Here is a 25,682-nt window from a genome sequence, read left to right on the forward strand (position 1 = left end):
TGACTGATTAAACAGCATTTTTTGTCTCGCCTTGACGGAGTCAAAAAGCGAGACATAGGTATGCTGTTTCCGGCGGAGGTGGCGTCAACAAAATATTAGTTTGTGATTAGGTCTAGTTCATGGTGAACCACTAGTTCAATGATATTTGGTATGCAGTTTTATTAGCATTGGCACATCTCATTACCATGGAGATTATTTGGCCCCGCCCCCTCAGTCAAGGTCTATTGACTTTGAAACTTTTCATAGTTTACATGTATTAGTTTGTAATTAGGTAAACTTATGGGGAACCACTAGTGGTAGGTCAGTGATATTTGGTATGCAGTTGTATAAGCATTGGCATATCTCATTTCCATGGAGATTATTTGGCTCCGCCCCCTTAGTCATGGTCTATAGACTTTGAAAATTTTGCTAAGTTAACATGTATTAGTTTGTGATTAGGTCAGTTCAAGGGGAACCATTAGTGGTATGCCAATGTTAATTTGTGTTCAGTTGTATAAGCATTAGCACATCTCATTTCCATGGAGAATATTTGGCCCCGCCCCCTCAGTCATGGTCTATTGACTTTGAAACTTTTGCTTAGTTTACATGTATTAGTTTGTGATTAGATCAGTTTAAGATGAACTGCTAATGTTAAGTCAATGATATTTGGTATGCAAATTTATTGGCATTTGCAAGTATCGTTTCCATGGAGATTATATAGCCCAACCCCTGATCATGGTTCATTGACTTTGAAACTTTTACATAGTTGACAAGTTTATGTTTGTGTTTAGGTTTGTTTAAAGGGAACGACTTATAATAAGTCAATGGTATTTGGTATGCAGTTGTATTAGCATTGGCACATCTCATTCCATGGAGATTGTTTAGCCATGTACCTTCAGTCATGGTTCATTGACTTTGAATATTTGCATAACTTACATGTTAAAGTATTGCTATTTTAATTTCAACATTTGCATTATCAAAATTACAAATATGCGAGACATATCTATGTGATAACAGTTTATCTTAAACTTTAAGCAATAGGTCAACTATATTTGGTGTATGGAATGATTGTAACGTGTATATGTCTGTCTGGCAGGTATCATCTGACCTTCACCTCATTTTCATGATTCATTGGTCAATATAGAATTTCCATGGTTTGGTCTGTTTCTTTTATACTATAAGCAATAGGTCATCTATATTCTGTGTATGGAATGATTGTATTAAAGATGTACATGTATTTCTGTCTTGGTTTATCTGACCTTGACCTCATTTTCTTGGATCATAAATGTTAATGTGATACTTGTAGTAAAACTTCATATGTAGGACTATCAACATAAAATCAATGGTCAGTATAGTAGGCGAGACATTTCAGCGTTTGCACTCTTATTCAAGTACTATAAGCACCAGGTCAACTTATTTGGTGTATGGAATGATTGTAAGGTGTACATGTCTGTCTAGCTGGTTTCATCTGACCTTGACCTCATTTTAATGGACCATTGGCCAATGTTAAGTTTTTGTGTTTTGGTCTGTTTTTCAAGTACTATAAGCAATAGGTCAATTATATTTAGTGTATGGAATGATTGTAAGGTGCACATGTCTGTCTAGCCGGTATCATCTGACCTTGACCTCATTTCCATTGTTCATTGGTTAACACTTAGTTTTTGTGTTTTGGTCTGTTTTTCAATAACAAAAGGAATGGGTCAACTTATATTACTATATTTGGTGTATAGAATAATTGTAAGGTGTACATGTCTGTGACAGTTTTTATCTGACCTTGACCTCATTGTCATGGATCTTAAAAAAATGTTAGGTTTATGCATATGTGATACATGTACTTGTAGTAAAACCTTTATCTTTAAGACTTTCAATATAAAATCAATGGTCAGTAAAACAGGCGAGACATTTCGGCGTGGGCACTCTTGTTCTACATACATGCACAGCCTTTTGTTATATTCAAATTAAATATTTCAGGTCCGTTTGAATTTGCTTAGTGACTTAAATTCATGAGTGATAATCTTTGCTGCATATCAATCTATTTTGTTGATATTTTTTTCCTGAATATCTCTGGAATATATAGTTGCTAATATACAATGTATATATTTATTTGCATGATTCAATGACGTATACAGCCAGTAGAAAAAAAAAATAATTGAGGTTGGTACTAAAGGAATTTATTCTCATAGCAAAATTTCAAAATTGTTTACACAAAACTCCTAAAGCCTACCCATCTTCATCCATTGTTGATGTTAATGTTACACTGTTGTAAAGGTCTAAATATCAAATTTTATTTTATACAGGATTTAATATTCAGCAGTAACAATTACAGTGACACAAGTTCTTGTAGAATTGTACATAACAACTGACTCACACAGTCAACAATAAATTCTTCAATGATCAGACATTTTAACCAACTGCTATAGAAAACCAGGCAAGTCAACAAAGTGCAAGGTAATCAGATGCAGATCCAGGATTTTGAAAAAGGGCGGGGGGCCTTGAACCCCCTAAATCTCCTTCTGGTAATAAATTAAGCATACTTACAATCCTATAAGACTTTAGTTCCACTAAATTGCTATTATCATGATGATGAAAATGAACAAAAAACATTCTTTTATTTCTGGAGATTAATTTCCCCTAATAAAATAACCTATTAATTTTCTATCACATGTCTAAAGTTATTTCCTTTTTAGCTCACCTGGCCTAAAAGGCCAAGTGAGCTTTTCTCATAACTTGGCATCTGTCATGGTCGTTAACTTTTACAAAAATCTTCTCCTCTAAAACTACTGGACCAAATTAAACCAAACTTGGCCACAATCATCATTGGGGTATGTAGTTTAAAAAATGTGTCTGATGACTCGGCCCGCTAACCAAGATGGCCGCTGTGGGTAAAATGTAGATTTTGGCTTATATCTGGGAAACCAAAGCATTTAGAGCAAATCTGACGGGGTCAAATTATTCATCAGGTCAAGATCTATCTGCCCTGAAATTTTCGTTGTTGGGTTGCTGCCCCTGAATTGGTTATTTTAAGAAAATTTTGCAGTTTTTGGTTATTATTTTCAATATTATTATAGATAAGAAATAAACTGTAAACAGCAATAATGTACAGCAAAGTAAGATCTACAAATAAGTCAACATGACAAAAATGGTCAACTGACCCCTTAAGTTATTGCCCTTTACAGTCAATTTTAACAATTTTTGGTAAATTTTTGTATCTTTTACAAAAATTTTCTCCTCTAAAACTAAATAACTGGTAGACAAATTTAACCAAACTTGGCCACAATCATCATTAGGATATCTAGTTTAAAAAATGTGTCTGATGACCCTGCCTACCAACCAACATGGCCGACATGGCTAAAAATAGAACATAATGGTAAAATGCAGATTTTGGCTTATATCTCTTAAACTAAATCATTTAGAGCAAATCTGACGGGATAAAAATGTTCATCAGGTTAAGATCTATCTGCTCTGAAATTTTCAGACAAATCAGACAACCAGTTGTTGGGTTGCTGCGCCTGAATTGGTGATTTTAAGGAAATTTTTCAGATTTTGGTTATTATCTTGAATATTATTATAGATAGACATGATAGAGATAAACTGTAAATAGTAATAATGTTCAGCAAAGTAAGATCTACAAATAAGTCAGCATGACCAAAATAGTCAATTGACCCCTTAAGGAGTTATTGCCCTTTATACCAAATCTATTTAGTTTCGTACGATTAGCATCAATCTTGATTTGAAACAAAAGATTTTAATACTACTGCTGTTCAATTGTTATTGTGTTTTTAATTTTAGAAATTTTGGGAAATGTGTCAAAAATGCCACCACGTAGGAGAAAAGAAAAAGAATATATATATCCTGAATATTCTGACTTTGATTCACAGGATGAAGGTCTTGGATCATCAAGTACAACATGTTCAGAGTATATGCCACAGAGACCCCCTCGTCGATCACAGTTAAACCCAGCTTCAAAATCCTCAGTGATAAATATTCCAGATCTAAAGCGGTTAAATAAAAACTCTTTATTGTTAGTTTTGCTATTAGGGTAATTATACTTTAATGTATATATAAAATATAAAGAATATTTATATGTTGAGTGTTAATCAACTGCATAAAAAATGTTTTCATGTAGTTAACATAACGTTAATAAAGCTGTCTTCTATTTGTTACTATTTAAAGATATGAACATGTTGTTGTTGTTATTGGTTTTGGTAGGCGGCTTACTTGTGTAGTAATTGCGCCTTAAATTCATATAACATAAATATTATGTATATATACTTTCAGTCCTTAATTTATTTTTAGTATTACGTTTTGGCGAGTAATTATATGAAACTTTGACGAACATGGTTGACTGTGTTACAATAAAGTATTTATATGTAGATAGAAAAAAAAAACACATAACAGAAGGTACATGTAATAGGAAAATGAGAGAGAAAAAAAAGCAAATGATACTTCCTAATGAAATGTACATTATTAATTGATAGGTATCATAAAATTGTTTAGAAATTTCATCTAGTTGTTCACCTTTGTGTCGTCTGTGATATACTTATAAAAAAAAGTCTATTTAGAAACATGTGCTAGTTAAATGCTACCAATGTAAGGACGTCTCCAACAATTGGTGTAGCAAATAAAGAATCCCTAAGTAAGGATTGATTGTAGTTTTTCCTTTTCCATAACGGCAAATTGCGTTTATTTTTCCAAATAAAAGATATGAACATGGTATTTGGCATGCTGTTGAATGAGCATTAGCACATCTCATTTTCATGAAGATTCTTTGTCCCCATCCTCTTGTCATGGTCTATTGACTTTGGAACTTTTGTTCTGACAGATTAAATCTAGGGAGATATTTTGGCCTCATCCCATCAGTCATGGTCTGTTCATGAAACATTCACTTAGATTAAACGTAAAGGTTTATAATTTGGTCAGTTTAAGGGGAATCACTGATGGTAAGTGAATTATATTAGCTATGCAGTTGTACTAGCATTGGCATATCTTATATCTATGAAAATTGTTTGGCCCAATCCCAGTCATGGTCTGATGACTTTGAACATTTCCCCTGTTTAAAAGTTTAGTTTTAGAACAGCTGTTGATTAGTCAATGATACATGGTATGCAGTTGCATGTATTAGGCTATTAGCATTGGCAAAACTTAGATCAACGTGTAGATTATCTAGCTAAACTGGTTTCAACAGTTTATTTAAATAAAAAGAAATGAATATACCTAGAAAATGAAATATAGTCCAGGTAGTCATGGTAGTAATTATCATGCAAGTGATCTTAATGCTGTAAATGGTTTTAGGTTAAACAGTTTTATCATATTTATCATGATTTATCATGTTTATTCTGAAAAAGAAATATTACTATTATTTCATTTCTTTAATTTCAGATTATTGGTATTTAATGTTTTCTTGTACATAAAAGTTGATACATTACAGTCCAACACTCAAAGTTTGCTGGAAAAAATTAATCAGTTAGATAATGTATCAGATGAAAAGTTTTCTTTCCTTTTTGGTGACACACAGACTTACTCAGAATCAATTAAAACAATGGCAAAAATTGAGGACAGAATAAAAAATGCTAATAATGAAAAGGATGATATTCTAATGTCAGTTGGATTAATAAGAAATGATGTTGAAGTGCTCGGAAAGAACTTAACAAAAATGAATGAAACATTAAAAAAGGAAAAGTCTGATTTAAATATTTTAGTTGAAGAGATTGAAACTGTTAAGTCAGAACAAGAAAATGTTAGGGCAATTCAGGGAGATATTGAGATTGTAAGAAAGTCGGCTGAAAACTGTCTCTCTTTAAAAGATGATCTCACTTTCAAAGCAGATAGAATAACAATGATGAATACCCAAATGGAAAAAATAAGCAAAGATTCATCATTTTTACAGCAAGAACACAACCGGTTCAGTCAAAAGTTACAGGAATTTGGAACTAAGTTGACGGAGGAAAGTAATTTGTTAGATACAAATACAGAAGAAGTGGCACAGTTAAAAGAAGTTACTCAGCAGTTAAATGTGAGCTCTAGAAAACTAAATGATTCCTTTGTTGTCTTAGGAACTGTAATTGCTAACTGTAGTGAACAAATGGACAAATGTAAAGAAACAGCTGAAAGGATGGAATTAATTATTAGAAATGAGACTTTCTTAAACAGTTCCTTTAAAGTATTAGAAAAAGAAATGGAAATTTTAATTACTAATATGTCTACCTTCAATGGTGACTTAAGCACAGAATCAAAAAGGTTTGACAACTTAAAGCTGTTATTGAAAACTGTACAAGAAAAACAGGGAGAAATTAAGATGATGGATTCTAAATTAGATGAGGCACAGCAGTCAGTCAGTCATTTAGAAAAAGATCTAATAAAACATGTTAAAGAGATTGAAAAATATCAAAAAGAATTTCCTTCCATCTCAAAAATACCAGACAGAGTACAGACCTTGAATGAAACTATAGGAATATTAAGTATTGGTAGGTGGATTGACTGACAATCTAGTTAAAAAAACTAGGGTTTTATTTCAACTTCCACCAGAATGAGGACTAAGTTGCTGAAATCATATTGAAATAAACAAATTTTAAGGTTATGGGGAATTCATTATATGATGCAAATTTTTTCGAAAGTGGGATTAAAATGGTAAATGATATCTGAGATGTAAATACGAAATGTTTTAGACTAAGAGCCTCAGTTGGGATATTCAATCGTCTTATCAATATTAAAAAGAAATTGGATATATACATGTACATGTATCAGAGCTGAGTCTATCAAAGCAACATTCACACTATTAATGTATTAAAATTTGAAAATAACATCCCCTCTAAAATGTGTCTAATTAGTATAAACCTTTCAAAGTTAAAACTCTATCCATTTTACAAAAAATAATGAAATCATAGAAGAAAAGAAATTACTTTTAAAAAATATTCATTATTTCTTTGTTGTTTCTCTAGTCATGATTGTACAAAACTATAATGTGAACTGTATTAAAATTTGAGTTGCCATGGGAACTTATTTGGAACTGTGTTCACAAAAATTTTGCTAATAGAAAAGCAACACAATTTCAATGGAAGCTACTATGCAATATTTTTTATACAGAAGATAGGCTATAAAAAATGATAGAAATAAAATGGTATTTGCCACTGTGAAGAAAGAGAAACATTACTCCATCTTTTTGCTCACTGTAAATTAGTTGCAATAAATTTGGATTGAAAGTGAAACTTTTATATTTTTGCGGTCATATATTGGTTTGACGTTGGCGTCGTAGTCGTCTTCCGAAGACACATTGGTTTTAGCACAATAACTTTAGTTTAAGTGAATGGATCTCTATGAAATTTTACCATAAGGTTCAATACCACAAAAGGAAGGTTGGGATTGATTTTGGGAGTTATGGTACCAACAGTTAAGGAATTAGGAGCCAAAAGGGGCCAAAAATAAGCATTTTTGAACTTCCAGACGATAACTTGTGTGTAAGTGTATGGATCTTTCTAAAATTGTACTACAAGGTTCCATATCACAAAGGGAAAGCTGGAATTGAGTTTGGGGGTAATTGCCCTAAACGTTTAGGAAAAAGGAGCCAAAAATAAGCATTTTTCTAGTTTCCAGACAATAACTTGTGTTCAAGTGTATGGATCTCTCTGAAATTGTACTGCAAGGTACCATACCACAAAGGGAAGGCTGGGATTGATTTTGGGGGTAATTGCCTCAAAATTTTAGGAATTAGGGGCCAAAAGGGGCAAAAAACAGCATTTTTCTAGTTTCAGGACAATAACTTGTTTGTAAGTGTATGGATCTTCATGAAATTGTACTACAAGGTTCCATATCACAAAGGGAAAGCTGGGTTTGAGTTTGGGGGTAATTGCCCTAAACTTTTAGGAATTTGGGGCCAAAAAACAAGCATTTTTCTAGTTTCCAGACATAACTTGTGTTCAAGTGTATGGATCCTTCTGAAATTGTACTGCAAGATACCATACCACAAAGGGATGGCTGGGATTGAGTTTAGGGGTGATGAATCATAAGGGGGTTCAAAAAATTTGGGGGTTGGGGGAATTTTTTTTCTATTTTAAGACTTTTATGATGTATTTAAATTGGTAATTATGTTTGCAAACTCCATTGGAAATTTGAATTTAGATTATGACCATATCTTGAGGGAAAGAATTTTTTTTTGGAAAAGGGGGAGGTGAAAAAAAATTTAGGGGGGGGGGGCAATTTTTTTCATCTCAGATTTCAGAAATTAAAAAGAAAATTTCTTAAAATATTATTTCTTTTTTTTTGGGGGGGGGGTCAATACACAACAGCATAGTGTATTTCTCAAAAGCAAAAAAAAAAAGGGGGGGGGGGTCAATTTCGCAACAGCATAGTGTATTGCACAAAAGCAAAAAATTGAATATAAATTCAAATCATATAAACAATTCTAAGTTCTTTGACTACAGTTATTCGGTGTCAGAAACCTATTATGTGTCAAATATTTAATTACAATCCAAATTCAGACCTGTATCAAGCGCGAATATTGTGTCCATTTTTGCCCCAACTGTTCAGGGTTGGGCCTCTGCGGTCGTATCCAGCTGCGCTCAGCGAAGCATTTTATTTATAATTGGAATTTTGTACTGGTCAAAAATTACCAATTTACAAAAAACAGAAAAGAATCCCAAGTCAAATTGAACTGCTATCATTAGCTGTTTTTTAGCTGTTATTTACCAGTTCTTCATATTTTTAGCAGTCTTTTAGCTGTTCATAGCAGTCCATCTAATAGCAGTTTGAAAAACTGCTTTATTTCACCATTTCTTAGCATTCATCTTAGCAGTTTGAATACCTTCTTAAACTGCTGTCAATTTGTCAATTGGACAACAGTTATGACAGCAGTTCGATAGCAGTTTGATAGCAGTTTTGGTTTTAATCTTTGTTACAAAAATGCTTGAATCTGGCTGTGTTTTCAGCTTGAAAGTAAACCTTTATTTGAAGATTATTTGATCATTTTCAAATGTGCATTTTGGCTCCAAGCTGTGTGTAAATACTTGCTGGTGAAAAACTGTATTTTTGTCAATTATAAAGTTTAATATTTTTGCTAAATGGAATACTTTCACACACCTGCACTACAGTAAGTTGAAGTATAGTTTAACGCATGTGACAATATATTTTATGACTAACTTTGTAGAGGAAAACAGAAATCATACAGAAAGCCCAAAAAAAGGGGGATAGTTGTTTATTCACATAGAATATCTGGTTTACAGGATTGTGATAAAATACTAGCATAAACTTACAGTGCAAGATGTTATTTGAAAAAAAAAAAAAGAAGAATATTTTGATATAATTTTGTAAAAAAAAACAAATAACAAATATATTCAAGAGTTGAAAAAAGGGGGAGGGAATATCAGGGAAACCTAGGCTGCAAACTTTATAGCTGATTGGTTAATATTGACCAAACAGTCTATTTAATGAAGTTAATATATGTTTCTTAAGTTTGTTTCAGAAAGTGGAAACATAATATATTACATGTATTAAGAAATTAAAAAGAGGAGATAACTGTTGTCTTTTGGTCCACATACAATATATATAGAGAGAGGCTTCAAATTAGTAGTATACATTTGGTAATTAAAGAATAATTAAAAAGAATAACTTTTAATCTGAAAATCACTTAGTCATGGTAATTAATAGTCTCTAGTACCACTCTTATTGAATAAGTTCATTTTTATAAGCACTGATATTTAAAGTGCATTCTTAACCGTTCCTATTATTCGGCTACTGACATAATTAATAAGGGGTCTAATGCCAGGTACAGTACTCACAAACATGCTTACAGCCCCTTAACAAGTCTGTGATTGGATTAAAATAGCGTCATTTGATTGCAGTCTGCTACAGTTACAAATATAAGTTACTACAACTTTTTGAAATTTCAACAAGACTTAAAATATTAGAATTTTATTTTTGCATTCATATCTTATACACTGTATATTCATGTACATGTACCTTTGTATTCCAACTTTTGGCAGATCTGATAGCATTCCATAGCAGTTATTAGCAGTTTAGAAAACCATATTAGGATGAGCAACTTAGCAGTTTATATGAATATTCATTATTGATAGCTGTTATTATAGCAGTTCTCATGAATATTCAGAGAAAATAGCAGTTTTGGGGTATCTCATTTAAATTTTTCGTCAAAAATAACTGCTAAATAACTGTGAAGGCTGAATAAACTGCTAAGAAACTGCTATGGAATGCTATTTGAATGCCTATATGCAAATTAACCATTGCCTTGAATTTGGCAACTGTGAATGCTAATGAACTGCTAAAGAACAGCTGTCAAGTAAGAACTGTGAATGCTAATAAACTGCTTAAGAACTGCTGTCCACTTTGACTTGGGATATCCTGAGTATGAATATGAAAGGTGGTGTAAAACACAGAAATTATTGATACTATAAATGGTGTATTAGTTTGAAACTACAAAATGATTAATTTAGAAATATAGGAACGTTGTCAAATATCAACTGTCAAGTTCATATATATTTGATATGGTTAAACACTAAAATCAAGTTTTTGCTTTCATGTATTAGACGTTAATTAAGTGATGACTTATGTTCAAACATTACAAACTTTTTCTGCTAGATAATTAATTATGCGTTATTAAATTAAAGATGAACATTATAATTTCATACATACATTTAGATTCAATAATTTTTTACTCACCACCATTAGTCTCCTTCACATTTTTGTCTCGCCTTGACGGAGTCAAAAAGCGAGACATAGTTATGCTGTTTCCGGCGGCGGTGATGTCAACAATGTATTAGTTTGTGATAAGGTCTAGTTCATGGTGAACCACTAGTGGTAGGTCAATGATATTTAGTAATCAGTTGTATTAGCATTGGAACATCTCATTACCATGGAGATTATTTGGCCCCGCCCCTCAGTCAAGGTCTATTGACTCTGAAACTTTTCATAGTTTACATGTACATGATGTATTAGTTTGTGATTAGGTCAATTTATGGGGAACCACTAGCGGTAGGTAAATGATATTTGGTATTCAGTTGTATAAGCATTGGCATATATCATTTCCATGGAGATTATTTGGCTCCGCCCCCTTAGTCATGGTCTATAGACTTTGAAAATTTTGCTAAGTTTACATGTATTAGTTTGTGATTAGGTCAATTTATGGGGAACCACTAGTGGTAGGTCAATGATATTTGGTATGCAGTTGTATAAGCATTGGCATATCTCATTTTCATGGAAATTATTTGGCTCCGCCCCCTTGGTCATGGTCTATAGACTTTGAAAATTTTGCTAAGTTAACATGTATAAGTTTGTGATTAGGTCAGTTCAAGGGGAACCATTAGTGGTAGGCCAATGTTAATTTGTGTTCAGTTGTATAAGCATTAGCACATCTCATTTCCATGGAGAATATTTGGCCCCGCCCCCTCAGTCATGGTCTATTTACTTTGAAACTTTTGCTTAGTTTACATGTATTAGTTTGTGATTAGATAGTTTAAGATGAACTGCTAATGTTAAGTCATGTAAGTCAATGATATTTGGTATGCAAATTTATTGGCATTTGCAAGTATCGTTTCCATGGAGATTATATAGCCCAACCCCTGATAATGGTCCATTGACTTTGAAACTTTTACATAGTTTACAAGCTAATGTTTGTGTTTAGGTCTGTTTAAAGGGAACGACTTATAATAAGTCAATGGTATTTGGTATGCAGTTGTATTAGCATTTGCACATCTCATTCCATGGAGATTGTTTAGCCATGTACCTTCAGTCATGGTTCATTGACATTGAGTATTTGCATAACTTACATGTTAAAGTATTGCTATTTTAATATCAACATTTGCATTATCAAAATTACAAAAAGGCGACACATATCTCTGTGATAACAGTTTATTAACTACATAACAACATCCCACAATTCATTTCTGCACGTGTGATCATTTAACTGGTGCAATTAATTTAAATAACAATAATGGGCTATGAATATGATAATTTCAAGCTCTTTAATTGACCATTTGGCATGGAAAAGATAACATATTCAAATTTTACTTAAAATACAAATAGTTGTGTAATTTCGTATATATATATATATTTATTTATTTCACAAAATTATAGTTATCATAAATTCAAAGTGTTGCAAAATAACAAAATATAAATAGTCTCCCATTTGTATTTTCCCTGAAATGTCAGAATAGTTGTACTAGCAGGGGCTCTTAAGCATGCATCCCTGTGCTGCTTATAATAAGTGGATTTAGTATAAACGTTACATTATTGTTGGAATTTGTAAACATAACAAACTGTTTGATTTAATAAGAGGGTGTCCTCAGTCATGAACGTTTTTATTACAGAGTCTTTTTATTTCCTAATGATTAAATGTCTTCGAAATATCCCAATTTATTCTTGCAACCTTTTCAATATGTACAAGAGAGTGTCATGTGCTTTTTGGGCAGCTGTTTAATACTGACGGATGAGGAACATCTTTTTTTGAAAAAAATAAAATAGAAAATTCTTAGAAACCAACCAATTTTTCACATCATTGCTTCAACAAAGTCTTACTCATAATATGAAATCAAGATATATATATTTCTCTAATTCTTCGTCAATTTATCCCTTTCTGCACCCATTGTATAAAAAAAATTTAATCAACGTGTGGTTCGTTTGATCTCAGTTCATCATTGGTTAAAATCCGATTATGACGTCGAATTTTCTTGCTTTCCTCTGAATTTCCTACTGTGACGGCATGAAAAAAGGCGACCATGTCTGATGACGTCACATAGAAAGAACACATCTTTTTGCAGATCATTTGAAAAGAAGGAATAAATTTGCCTGCATATTGTTAGAAAATCATTAGAGAAACAGATTCCACCACCAAATCTCGTGTAATACGATATTTATCCACTCTCGACAGTTAAATTTTAAATATTTAAAACGCTCGGCGAGCCTCGCGTTTTAAATTTGAAAATTTTACTGTCTTGAGTGGATAAATATCGTATCACACTCGATGCAGTGGTAGAATCTATATATATATGCAAAAATTCTCTCATTAAATTCCTTTTTTTTTCTTTTTTATCTCAATTTGCTTTTTATACACCTGTTTATAGTAAACCGTTGTCTGTCTGTCCCTCATCATCATGTTAGACGATAACTCAAAAGCGCTTTAACCAATTTAGATGAAACTTTGGGTAATTGTTAATATCTATTGATGTAAGCACTTTTTTAATTTTTATAAATCTTAGATTTATGTTTCCGAGTTTTGGATTTTATTCATAAAAAAAAGTGTGGGGGGGGGGGGGGGGGGGGGGGATTTTCCCGTTTTTGGACAATAACTCAAAAATGCTTTTAGCAGTTTTCATGAAACTTTAGTGACTGGTTTATATCTATTAAGATAAGCTCCCATAAGTTTTTTTTAATAAATTTCTGATATGACATTGAGGAGTAATGGAACTTAATTTGTTGAAAAAGCGATTGGCATATCATGTGCTCATGGCACAGCTCTTTATTAAAAGTGTCTGTTGTTGAAGATGCACACATTAGAGACACAAGCTCCTTATTGTGTGAATAATCAATATTTGCTGATTTGCCTTGAGTTGTCTATAATGCGTTTCATTATAATCATGATAATTCAGAAAAATGTGTATTTAAATTTATGAATACGTTTTCATTTAGATATTGAAGACAAATGGGTACTGGTACAGAGAATGGCTGTTGTTTTTGTCCTACTTGTTTTGTCCATATGTGGTGGTCAGTTTTACAACAGAAAGAACAAGATTGATGAAATGGATAAAAAAATACAATATCTAACAGAAAACAAGGATAAACCATCTTTGCAATATGTGAGTACACTATTTTTATATCTTATAAGATAAATAACACTCACTGACAGGTGCAAAAAGAAAACATAAGAATGAAAGCCTTATTTGGCCAGAAGAAGTCAACAAATTGATAAATCACCAGACATTTATGTGAATGTTGTTACAAATGTGCTACAATATCAGGTCATTTTGATGCCTTTTAAGTTGCGGAAAGCTCGACATAGGGATTGCTTTTTTCAGCGACAGCTCCAGCTTCAACAATTATTAAGTTTTCTGCTTAAGTTAGTTTGATAGGAAGTGCTTGTGATAGATCATTGATATTTAATAGAAAGTTGCATTACTATCAGTACATATCAGTTTGACAACTATTTTGAGGCCCTGCTCTCTAAGACGGGGTCCACTTGACTTTGAATTGATTAGCAATTTTCAATGTTAAGTATTCTGCATTAGTTAGTTTGATAGGATCTACTTGTAATTAGATCAATGATGTTTTGTATGAAGTTGCATTACTATCAGTCGCATCAGTTTTATGACTATTTTGACGCCCTGCCCCTAGAACTTGGTCCAGTAACTTTGAATTAATTAGCAGTTTTCAATGTTAAGTTTATTTGTTTAAGTTATATTGATAGGAATTACTTACAATAAACAGAGATATTTTCTCTAAAGTAACATCACTGTCAGTACATCTCAGTTTGTCGACCATTTTGTGGCCCTGCCCACTAGATCATGGTCCAGTGACTGAATTAATAATAAGCAATGTTGCTGTCCATCAGATTGTCTTTTACTGAATTTTATGCCTATAGGCAAGACATATCTCTGTGTCAACAGTTTATGTGGTATGGGTTTTACTTATTGTTGACAATAAAGATCCGAAGATTTTAAAACTGATCATCCTGATATCATATGAATTCAAATCAGGAGCAGAATGTTTTAACTTTTCATGCTAAGAGCCATAATAGTCAAAAATATCATTTTCAGGAGTCACTTAGTATTGTTGAGCAAATAAAGAGAACACAACCAGAGGAACTTGGGAACAAGTTCTGTGTAATTAGTTTCAGTCAAGAAACACACAACAAACATAGAAGAATAACAAGACCTAGTGTGGAGGGTCGACTGAGGATTAAAAAAATGGACGAAGCAGATTTCGTGGTAACCAATGATAAAAGTGTGTTGAATATACCCCGCTGTAAAGTCCTATTGGTATTTGTGGACCACAATCAAAAAGATGTGATTTTAGAGACCCCAGGTGAAGATGAAGAAGATATCAAACTATTAACAGTACAGGCCTGTCGTAAAATCGGAGGTAGGTTAGATACTGATATAATGTTAACAGAACGGGCTAGTCGTAAAAAGGGAGGTAGGTTAGATGTACTGATATAATGTTAACAGAACGGGCCTGCTGTAAAATGGGAGGTAGGTTTGATACTGATATAATGTTAACAGAACAGGCCTGTCGTAAAATAGGAGGTAGGTTAGATACTGATATAATGTTAACAGAACGGGCCTGTCGTAAAATAGGAGGTAGGTTTAGATACTGATATAATGTTAACAGTAAGGGCCTGTCGTAAAATGGGAGGTAGGTTAGATACTGATATAATGTTAACAGAACGGGCCTGTTGTAAAATGGGAGGTAGGTAAGATACTGATATAATGTTAACAGAACGGGCCTGTCGTAAAATAGGAGGTAGGTTAGATACTGATATAATGTTAACAGTACGGGCCTGTCGTAAAATGGGAGGTAGGTTAGATACTGATATAATGTTAACAGTACGGGCCTGTCGTAAAATGGGAAGTAGGTTAGATACTGATATAATGTTAACAGAACGGGCCTGTCGTAAAATGGGAGGTAGGTTAGATACTGATATAATGTTAACAGAACGGGCCTGTCGTAAAATGGGAGGTAGGTTAGATACTGATATAATGTTAACAGAACGGGCCTGTCGTAAAATGGGAGGTAGCTTAGATACTGATATAATGTTAACAGAACGGACCTGTCGTGAAATGGGAGGTAGGTTAGATACTGATATAATGTTAACAGAACGGGCCTGTCGTAAAATGGGAGGTAGGTTAGATACTGATATAATGGTAACAGAAGGGGCCTGTCTTAAAATGGGAGGTAGCTTAGATACTGATATAATGTTAACAGAACAGGCCTGTCGTAAAATGGGAGGTAGGTTAGATACTGATATAATGTTAACAGAACGGGCCTGTTGTAAAATGGGAGGTAGGTTAGATACTGATATAATGTTAACAGAAGGGGCCTGTCTTAAAATGGGAGGTAGCTTAGGTACTGATATAATGTTAACAGTACAGGCCTGTCTTAAAGTGGGAGGTAGGTTAGATACTGATATAATGTTAACAGAACGGGCCTGTCGTAAAATGGGAGGTAGGTCAGATACTGATATAATGTTAACAGTACAGGCCTGTCTTAAAATGGGAGGTAGCTTAGGTACTGATATAATGTTAACAGTACAGGCCTGTCTTAAAGTGGGAGGTAGGTCAGATACTGATATAATGTTAACAGTACAGGCCTGTCTTAAAATGGGAGGTAGCTTAGGTACTGATATAATGTTAACAGTACAGGCCTGTCTTAAAGTGGGAGGTAGGTTAGATACTGATATAATGTTAACAGAACGGGCCTGTCGTAAAATGGGAGGTAGGTCAGATACTGATATAATGTTAACAGTACAGGCCTGTCGTAAAATGGGAGGTAGGTCAGATACTGATATAATGTTAACAGAACGGGCTAGTCGTAAAATGGGAGGTAGGTCAGATACTGATATAATGTTAACAGAACGGGCCTGTCGTAAAATGGGAGGTAGGTCAGATACTGATATAATGTTAACAGAACAGGCCTGCCATAAAATGGGAGGTATGTTAGATTCTGATATAATGTTAACAGAACGGGCCTGTCGTTAAATGGGAGGTAGGTCAGATACTGATATAATATTAACAGAACGGGCCTGTCGTAAAATTGGAGGTAGGTTAGATACTGATATAATGTTAACAGCTTTTAAATATTTTGTCAGCCATACGTGTAAAAATAAGAAGATGTGGTATGATTGTCAATGAGACAACAATCTACCAGAGACCAAATGACATAAGTTAACAAATATAGGTCACCTTAGGGCCTTCAACATTGAGCAAATATTTCACATTGGTGTTAATTGGTTTTATCCAAAGATGACCTCTTATATGAGTAATTTTTGCTCTTATTAAAAACAAAAAAGCTATGGTATTGATAATTATAATGTATATCAAATTAGATATTAACCATTTTTAAAATCTGATTAATGATATATTAGTTACCATTCAAATGGATAAAGAAGGCAACAGTAGTATACCGCTGTTCAATAGTCATAATTCGATTAAGCAAAAACAAACTGAAACCAAGGGAAACACATCAACTATAAGAGGGGAACAACAAAAGCAAACACCAACATACATAGAAACGGACTTAAGATAACAACTGCCATATTCTCAGGACATTTTAAGAAAAAATGGTGGGTTGAACCTGGTTTTATGGCTAGCCAAACCTCCCGCTTATATGGCAATGTTAAAATTACACTACGTGACAGGAATACAGTACAAACAAACGCAAGAACACTCAGCACAGAGAAATACATATATAAATGATAAAATAGTACATTGCAACATGTAAACTGCAGAATAACAACGGACACCTCCCATGAATTTACGACAGCACACCAGGACACCACAAACGATATATAAACTGTGCGTCACATGAATGGATCAACGTCACAAAAAGTGACATATTTGTGGAAACAGTAGATTTATCAGAATGATTTCTTTCATTTTAACAGAAAACTTTGACCATCTTCTGTATATCCAGGGCGTGGAATTTTTAATATTGTAAAAAAGGATTGAATATTAACATGAACTGTATTTGTTTGAACAGTCTATTACACAAACAAAAAGATCTGTGGGCTAAACTTCATGGTCTTTGATTTTCTGCCTCATCGTTTTCAGTTATCTTTTGAGTCCAACATACATGACATTTGATATCTCTCAACAGGGTCAGGGAATAATAATTGCCTATAATATTTTTATTTTGTAATTATAAGTAACATATGGCTCTGAAAACTAACACCCATAGAAGATTTTACTGTTCCCCTAAAACGTGGTGAGAGTATAATAGAATTACTGGGTATCAGTCTGTCCAGTCTTGCAAGAGCTCTCATGCTTACCATTCTCAGATTTTTATGAAATTTATATCAGGTTTATATCAGCAATGTCTCCGTAAAATTTGAAGATTAGTTCCAAACAACTACTTTGAAAGGAGTTATGCCCCTTGGAAATATAAATTATATGGAAAATTGCAATGTAAGTGATCTCAAGTCTCCATCCTTATAGGATTATTATGAAATTTATGACAAAGGTTTCACTATATCTCAGTGAATCCCTACTCCTATACAGGTGCTGCACATGTTTCATTCATGGTCTTTGGTTTGCTCTCTGATAGACATTTACCTCACATCTTCTTTAATCATATTTTATTGATTTTACTGAATTTTGTTTACAGCCGATGTGTTTGTGATATACGTTGGTGATGAAGGATCAGAAACACTAATGGCAGGGTGTCTGTACAATCCACAGTTAACTACAGTAGCGGAACATTTTGAGCTCAAACAACTTGAGCAGAGAAATAGAGTTATTACATGCCACGAGAAGTTCACCATCACACAGCGAGAGAAGGTAGCACAGGCTATTGCTTAATTAGATCATAGCTGCAACCTGTTGCGTAAATTTTGTTGATGAAGTATCTGCCCTCAGTTTGTTACACCAGCATTTAAATGCTTGATTTGAGGTGAAATATTTATATTACATGTATGGTAGATGATGAAGGAGCAAAGTCACTGATGATAACATTCAATCCAGATAAACAAGTTTCAGAACATTTTATACTTGAACAACTGGAGCAGAGAGACATATAACTGTTACTGTATAATGTTTTATGAGGAGTTCACTGTTTCACAAGGAGAGAAGGTACAAATGTAGTGCAGACAGTTATGTTGAAAAAAATTTATGTGTTCAGAACTTTCAATGATGAAAGAATTACATATGTATTCAAAGAGCGCTAACAAGATATTGTTTATACAAAAAAAAATATCAATGTTGGATTCAATAATCTGACCTTTCCTTTTTAGCTCACCTGGCCCAGAGAACCAAGTGAGCTTTTCTCATCACTTGGCGTGCGTCGTCGTCCGTTAACTTTTACAAAAATCTTTATCTTTGAAACTACTGGACCAAATTTAACCAAACTTGGCCACAATCATCATTGGGGTATCTACGGTAGTTTCAAAAATGTGTCCAATGACCGACTGTAGACTGTCACTTAATAGGAGTGATTGCCCTTTAATGAGAATTTTTTTTACCCTCTTTTGTGTTTTGAGCAAAAACTAAAGAAGATAGAGAGAAACTAAACAGACCAAATGATTAGCACTACAAGATCAACAAAACAGAGATTTTTGTCATGAATTCTATTCTCGTCTACAATATTAGAGAGTGTCTTTTGTTGAATATGCACATAGACCAAGGTGAGTGACACAGTACTAAGTAATTTATAATTTGATATAATATAATATGAAGCCCCAATAACAGTAAGAAAACCAATGAAAAGAAAAATCAAACTATTAGTGAATCCAAAATCGTTAAATTTTACATCAATGATAATTCACGGGGCTTTCATATACTCCTTTTAAAATATTGTGCTACCTTGACATAGACAAAGTTAGATGCCAACAAAGAAATGATAACCATATGTCATAATATGGTATGTTTGTTGATCTCCTGACCGTCCATAGATTTTTATGAAATATATGATTCAACTTATATACTCAGAATTTCAATAAGAGATTATGCCTAAATTCAATATGGCTACCATAGCAAAGAGAATTTTCTTTTGACTGTATGGGAAATTCATGAAATCAATTACTGCTCAGCAAAATATTTTCTTATTTGACCAAAATGATCCCTGTGATATTTACCATGATATGATTGCTGTGATGCATTTGTTTTAATCTAGAAACGAGAAATTATTTGAATCTGGAATAATTTTGAATTCTGGAAAATTGATGAGAAATGTATGATGAAAACTAACCCAACTAAATAGGTGTGCATGGCTAAGGTCAATTTTACTTTCACTGATAAATCAGTATAATTCTTATATGATTTGCATATTAGGGAATATGTTGATATGGTTGGTTGAGAGGACTTCAGGTAATTGTTCTTTACGTTGTATATTTTTCGATAGACGACATTGCATGACCGAACTTCTTTTTGTAACCAATGTAAACAAGATGGCGGCGATAATGACACAATCAGGATCAATGTTAACAAAATTTATTTTCACTTCGCGTTAATCGTTAAATTAAATAATAAACACAACATTCGTTTGAATGATAATAAGAGTTTTTGTAGTTTATTTTTTTATCAGATTGCAAATTTCATGGAGTACATATTTTTGCGTTAACCAACAAATATATTCATGCGCCAGGGCTATTCAATGACACAAATATACAATTAATGTGTGATAGAGGTTACGAGTGTGGAAAAATAAATTCCTTATCTCCAATTTTAAAGAGTTATAAGGATTAAATGCCTATTTAAAGGAATTTATTGGTGTATAAACTGTACCAAGTCACTCACAAACATATCATAAAAGTCCTTCGGACTTTTATTTGTTTGTGAGTGAATTGGACGAGTTTATACATTAATAAATTCCTTTAAAAAGGCGTTTAATCCTATATTATTTTCAATTTTGAAGAAATCAAACATGTTGAAATATCTACTTTCGTTTCATTGAACGTTATTTAGAATAATATCAAAGATTGAAGACATTTCAAATACATATATATATATATACACATAGAAGAACATCATACATTAAGTCATCTTAATCATAGTGGCACACTAATTATATTAGAAACTTACCTTGATAGAATATGATAGACAAAATTTTTCCAATGGAAAGTCACGTACGTGTTGTAGGGTTTATAAATAAATCACTGTAAATAACAAACCGTAAACGGAGAAAACAGATATCCGCAAAATGAATGTAAAATGCAAAGGTAAACTATTCTAACAATGAAGAATATATAATTTCGTCAAGTCAATCCCCTGGTTCATTTGACGATTAACACACAGGGATAAACCTAAATATAATGGTTGTACTATATAGGGCAGTTGTTAACAACTAGATACTAGTGCAATAAAGAATTTGTTAATGTTAAAAAAAAAAAAAAAAAAAAAAATAGGTCTCAATATGGGTCTATATGTATAATGTATATATATCACCAAAAAACAAGAAATGATTGTAACAGGATGCTGTTACGAAGTCTCCCAAACGAAGCTCTCATAATTCGTAATTCCAATTAGTGATGGCTGGGGACTAACCCTGTATATCATTCAAATCATCTTGGCATGAAAAACCAGAATATGTATGGTTTAGGGGTGGGGATCTCGACCATTTACAAGATATTAGAACATTGGGGGTTGGGGGAACCCCTGGGGACTGACCGTATACGTCATTCAAATGTTCGAGACATGATGTACAGGAATATATATGGCTTAGGGGTGGGGATCTTGACCATTTACAAGATATTAGAACTTTCTATAATAACAGGGGTCGGGATGACCCCTGGGGACTAACCCTGTATATCATTCAAACCATCTTAGCATGACAAGCCAGAATATATATGGTTTAGGGGTGGGGATCTCGACCATTTACAAGATATTAGAACTTTCTTAAATGGCAGGGGGTGGGGGTGACCCCTGTGGACTAACCCTGTTTATCATTCAAACCATCTTAGCATGACAAACCAGAATATATATGGTTTAGGGGTGGGGATCTTGACCACTTACAAGATATTAGAACTTTCTTAAATGGCAAGGGGTGGGGGTGACCCCTGGGGACTAACCCTGTATTTCATTTGATGTGCTTTATCATGACAAACCAGAATATATATGGTTTAGGGGTGGGGATCTCGACCATTTACAAGATATTAGAACTTTCTCAAATGGCAGGGGGTCGCGATGACCCCTGGGGACTAACTCTGTATATCATTCAAACCATCTTTGCATGACAAACCAGAATATATATGGTTTAGGGGTGGGGATCTTGACCACTTACAAGATATTAGAACTTTCTTAAATGGCAGGGGGTGGGGGTGACCCCTGGGGACTAACCCTGTATTTCATTTGATGTGCTTTATCATGACAAACCAGAATATATATGGTTTAGGGGTGGGGATCTCGACCATTTACAAGATATTAGAACTTTCTTTAATGGCAGGGGGTGGGGGTGACCCCTGGGGACTAACCCTGTTTTTCATTTGATGTGCTTTATCATGACAAACCAGAATATATATGGTTTAAGGGTGGGGATCTCGACCATTTACAAGATATTAGAATTTTCTCAAATGGCAGGGGGTCAGGATGACCCCTTGGGACTAACCCTGTATATCATTCAAACCATCTTCGCATGACAAACCAGAATATATATGGTTTAGGGGTGGGGATCTCGACCATTTACAAGATATTAGAACTTTCTTAAATGGCAGGGGGTGGGGGTGACCCCTGGGGTCTAACCCTGTATTTCATTTAATGTGCTTTACCATTTAGAACATTTTCAATTAAAAATATTGTGTCTATCACAAACAGTTTTCAATTTATAATCATTTGAAAATTTTAAAAAATAAAATCCCATAGGGTTCTATAGTAAAACTCTCCTTTCTTTTTGCCCCTCAAAGTACCCCTTTATAAACCCCATTGTACAAACAAAACCCTGATTGCACCACTAGACATGTTAGTCTAACATATTGTGAAACCCAAAGTTAATCTGACAAGTGGTTATGGAGAACGGGTGCGGACAAGTTCAAATTTAAAAGCGGCGGAAGAAGAAGAAGAAGAAGAACCAACATATATATTCATGCGCCAGGCCTATTCAATGACACAAATATACAATTTACGTGTGATAGAGGTTACGAGTGTGGAAAAATAAATTCCTTATCTCCAATTTTAAAGAGTTATAAGGATTAAATGCCTATTTAAAGGAATTTATTGGTGTATAAACTGTACCAAGTCACTCACAAACATATCATAAAAGTCCTTCAGACTTTTATTTGTTTGTGAGTGAATTGGTCGAGTTTATACACCAATAAATTCCTTTTAAAAGGCGTTTAATCCTATAATATGAACTAACTTACCCCCATTAGCCATGCACCCTATTTATTTATGTTAGTTTTCGTTATACATTTCTTATTAATTTTCCAGAATTCAAAATGAATTAGTCTATGATTCCAGATTCAAATAATTCCTTGTTTAGACAAATGTTTTGCTTAGAATATTGGTGAGTGCAACATACTCATTGTAGCTTCTAATTGGAAATATAGAGTGTTTTGATGGAGTTTCATTTTTCGATTTACAGGGTTTAAAGGTATGTTAACTATTTTCTTTCTTGTTTTGTCTGTTATGAGTTTTTATGTTGATTTCTGATAGAAGATGTATATTGTTAGACTTTCGAATTTGTACATACTTTTGTGTTTGTTTTATGGAATGTTTGTTTATGATGTTTTTCTATTCATGTCACCTTTTTTAAACTGTCTAGTAACACTGTTCATTTACATTGAATAGAGCTAAATTTTTAGTTATACATATACATGGTAAAAGTGTTAAAAAAATTATTATTTTTTACATGCCTTTGGTGAATGCATACCTAGTAACTGCTTGCCACTGTTTGTCATTCCTTTTCTATGGAAAACAAATTACTGTATATTTGGTCTGGAGCTTGATAATGTTGAGCTAAATTGTGAAAGCAATTTTTAGATCTGACGTACAGCTACTTCCTATTTGCTGATAGTTTGAAATTTCAATCATTATACCAAGCTAGGCAAGTCGGGACCTGATAAACTTGTTGCTATCGAATCTCCTGAGCTTAGTCTCATTTTGATCATTTATATATCTTGATACATATTACTGACTTAGAGGATATAAATATTAATGAAAGTTGTGGGGTCTGTGTTTAACAACAACACCATGAAGCTAAAACTGAAGATATCTAGAGTTACACATATTGTCTTGTATATATACAATACATCAGGCACACTAAATTGTGAGGAATATCTTCAGGGTGTTTAATCAATTTAACAGAGACTACCAAAAACCAAAACTCTTTATGAAACAAACAAAAAACACTTGAGAAATTAAAAAGGATAATACTGACAATAAAATACATATTTACTAAAGACCTTTTTATTGTCCCTAGCGTGACGCCTTGCACGGATATAGAAAAACCAGGCATCCAGCCGTCTTATATCATAGGTTTATATCAGCAATATCTCAGAGAAGTTTGAAAATCAGTGCCGATCAACAATTTTAAGAGTCACTTGGAAATATTAATTATTTGTAAAATTGCATGGTTAGCGCTCTCATGTGTACAATTCTTGCCGGATTTTTATGAAACTAATATCATTGTGTTATATCAGCAATATCTTGGACAAGTTATTAAAAAAAAACAGTGCCAATCAATAATTATTAAAAGAGTTATGCCTCTTGGAAATAATAATTATACTGAATTATTATTATCAGAATTTATTTGGATGGAATATCTATTTTAATTTTTTGCTAGTTCCAATTATTTATTTTTACAAATCAAAGCCCTTTTGTTAAAAATTGTATTTTTTTATTACAAAGGTTATAAATTTGATTGCAATTCTTGTCTGGTAATGAAACTGCCGCTCAGTATTGTATGATAATCCACAGGGCTCATGAATAACTTATTTATGCTCCTGAGGATATCAGTTTAATGATCGCTTATCATTTTGTCCTGTGTTGACTGCTGACAGAAAATATTGTCAGACCAAGAACAGACCATTGACTTTATTATGAAACAACTTTTCATCAAAGGCTATTGATAATTTATATCCTTAAATAAAAGCTTTCTATTTCATTTCGTAAGAACAGAACTTTGAGCCGAACATGACGATATTCATTACGCATTACGCATGTGTGCAAGTGTCTCCTTTTCTTGGCAAATACAAGAATAGGTACAGGCTTAATTGTAAAAAAATTAACAGTTTGAAGAAGAAAAAAAAATGAAGCTTAAAATGCTTCAACCATGATTAAAATTCATGAAAAAATATGCAGACCCAAATGTTCAGATCAATATTCAGAATTAGGTCTGTTAATGTCTAACCTATGTAAATAACTTGCATCTACAGCATAAAGAGCTTCAATCAAATTATTGTAACAAACCAGATGTTATCTTTTATGTGCCATGATTTTTTTACATTTTATATTTATACCTAATTAGTTATTAATGTTTACAAGACTTTTTTTTTAATTATTTTATATATCCCTTAGTATATTGATTGCTTTTGTACCCACAAGAAGAAGTGGTAATTGTGTTTATTTGTTTATTCATTTATACTGGTGTCTATTTTTACTTTGAATCTGCAACAGCCATTTAAAACAGTCCCAGGATTCCACTTAACTTCAGTATATAATGGTACAGTTATCATTAATGATAAAAACAGAAAAACTTAATTTAAGTTTGGGCTTTTGTTTTGTAATTTTTAGCATGTTTAGATATATGAAGTATTAAACAAACCAATATGAAAATAAGAAGATGTGGTATGATTGCCTATGAGACAACTATCCACCAAAGTTCAAATGAAGTGGATGTAAGTAATTATAGGCAACCATACGGCCTTCAACAATGAGAAAAGCCTATACTGTATGGTCAGCTATAAAAGACTCTGACATGAAAAATATGAAACAATTCAATTGAGAAAACTAAAGGCCTAATTTATAACAAAACAATTTACGAAAAAAAAACAAATAAGACAGACATGAACCAATGACAACCGCTGAATTACAGGCTCCTGACTTGGGACAGGCACATAA

At 33.1% G+C, this 25,682-nt stretch overlaps 1 protein-coding gene across 6 annotated transcripts in view; it reads left to right on the forward strand.

Annotated features, from left to right (window-relative positions):
- LOC127700776 (kinesin-like protein KIF15) overlaps positions 1–20,467 on the forward strand; it is a 105,632-nt gene extending 85,165 nt beyond the window's left edge. For 2 of the 6 annotated variants that reach the window (XM_052204429.1, XM_052204427.1), the window contains 3 exons: positions 13,612–13,778; positions 14,736–15,060; positions 18,301–20,467. In XM_052204429.1, coding sequence (XP_052060389.1) covers positions 13,612–13,778; positions 14,736–15,060; positions 18,301–18,494 — 686 coding nt within the window. In that variant the 3' untranslated portion in view covers positions 18,495–20,467. Of the gene's footprint in view, positions 1–2,258; positions 2,428–3,768; positions 4,019–5,358; positions 6,444–13,611; positions 13,779–14,735; positions 15,061–18,300 lie in introns of those variants that run through there. The other 4 variants (XM_052204426.1, XM_052204425.1, XM_052204430.1 and 1 more) reach the window with 4 other exon arrangements.
- Positions 20,468–25,682: the final 5,215 nt, after the last annotated feature.

This window comes from Mytilus californianus, unplaced genomic scaffold (genome assembly GCF_021869535.1).
Source record: "Mytilus californianus isolate M0D057914Y unplaced genomic scaffold, xbMytCali1.0.p SCAF_5, whole genome shotgun sequence".
Lineage (NCBI taxonomy): Eukaryota > Metazoa > Mollusca > Bivalvia > Mytilida > Mytilidae > Mytilus > Mytilus californianus.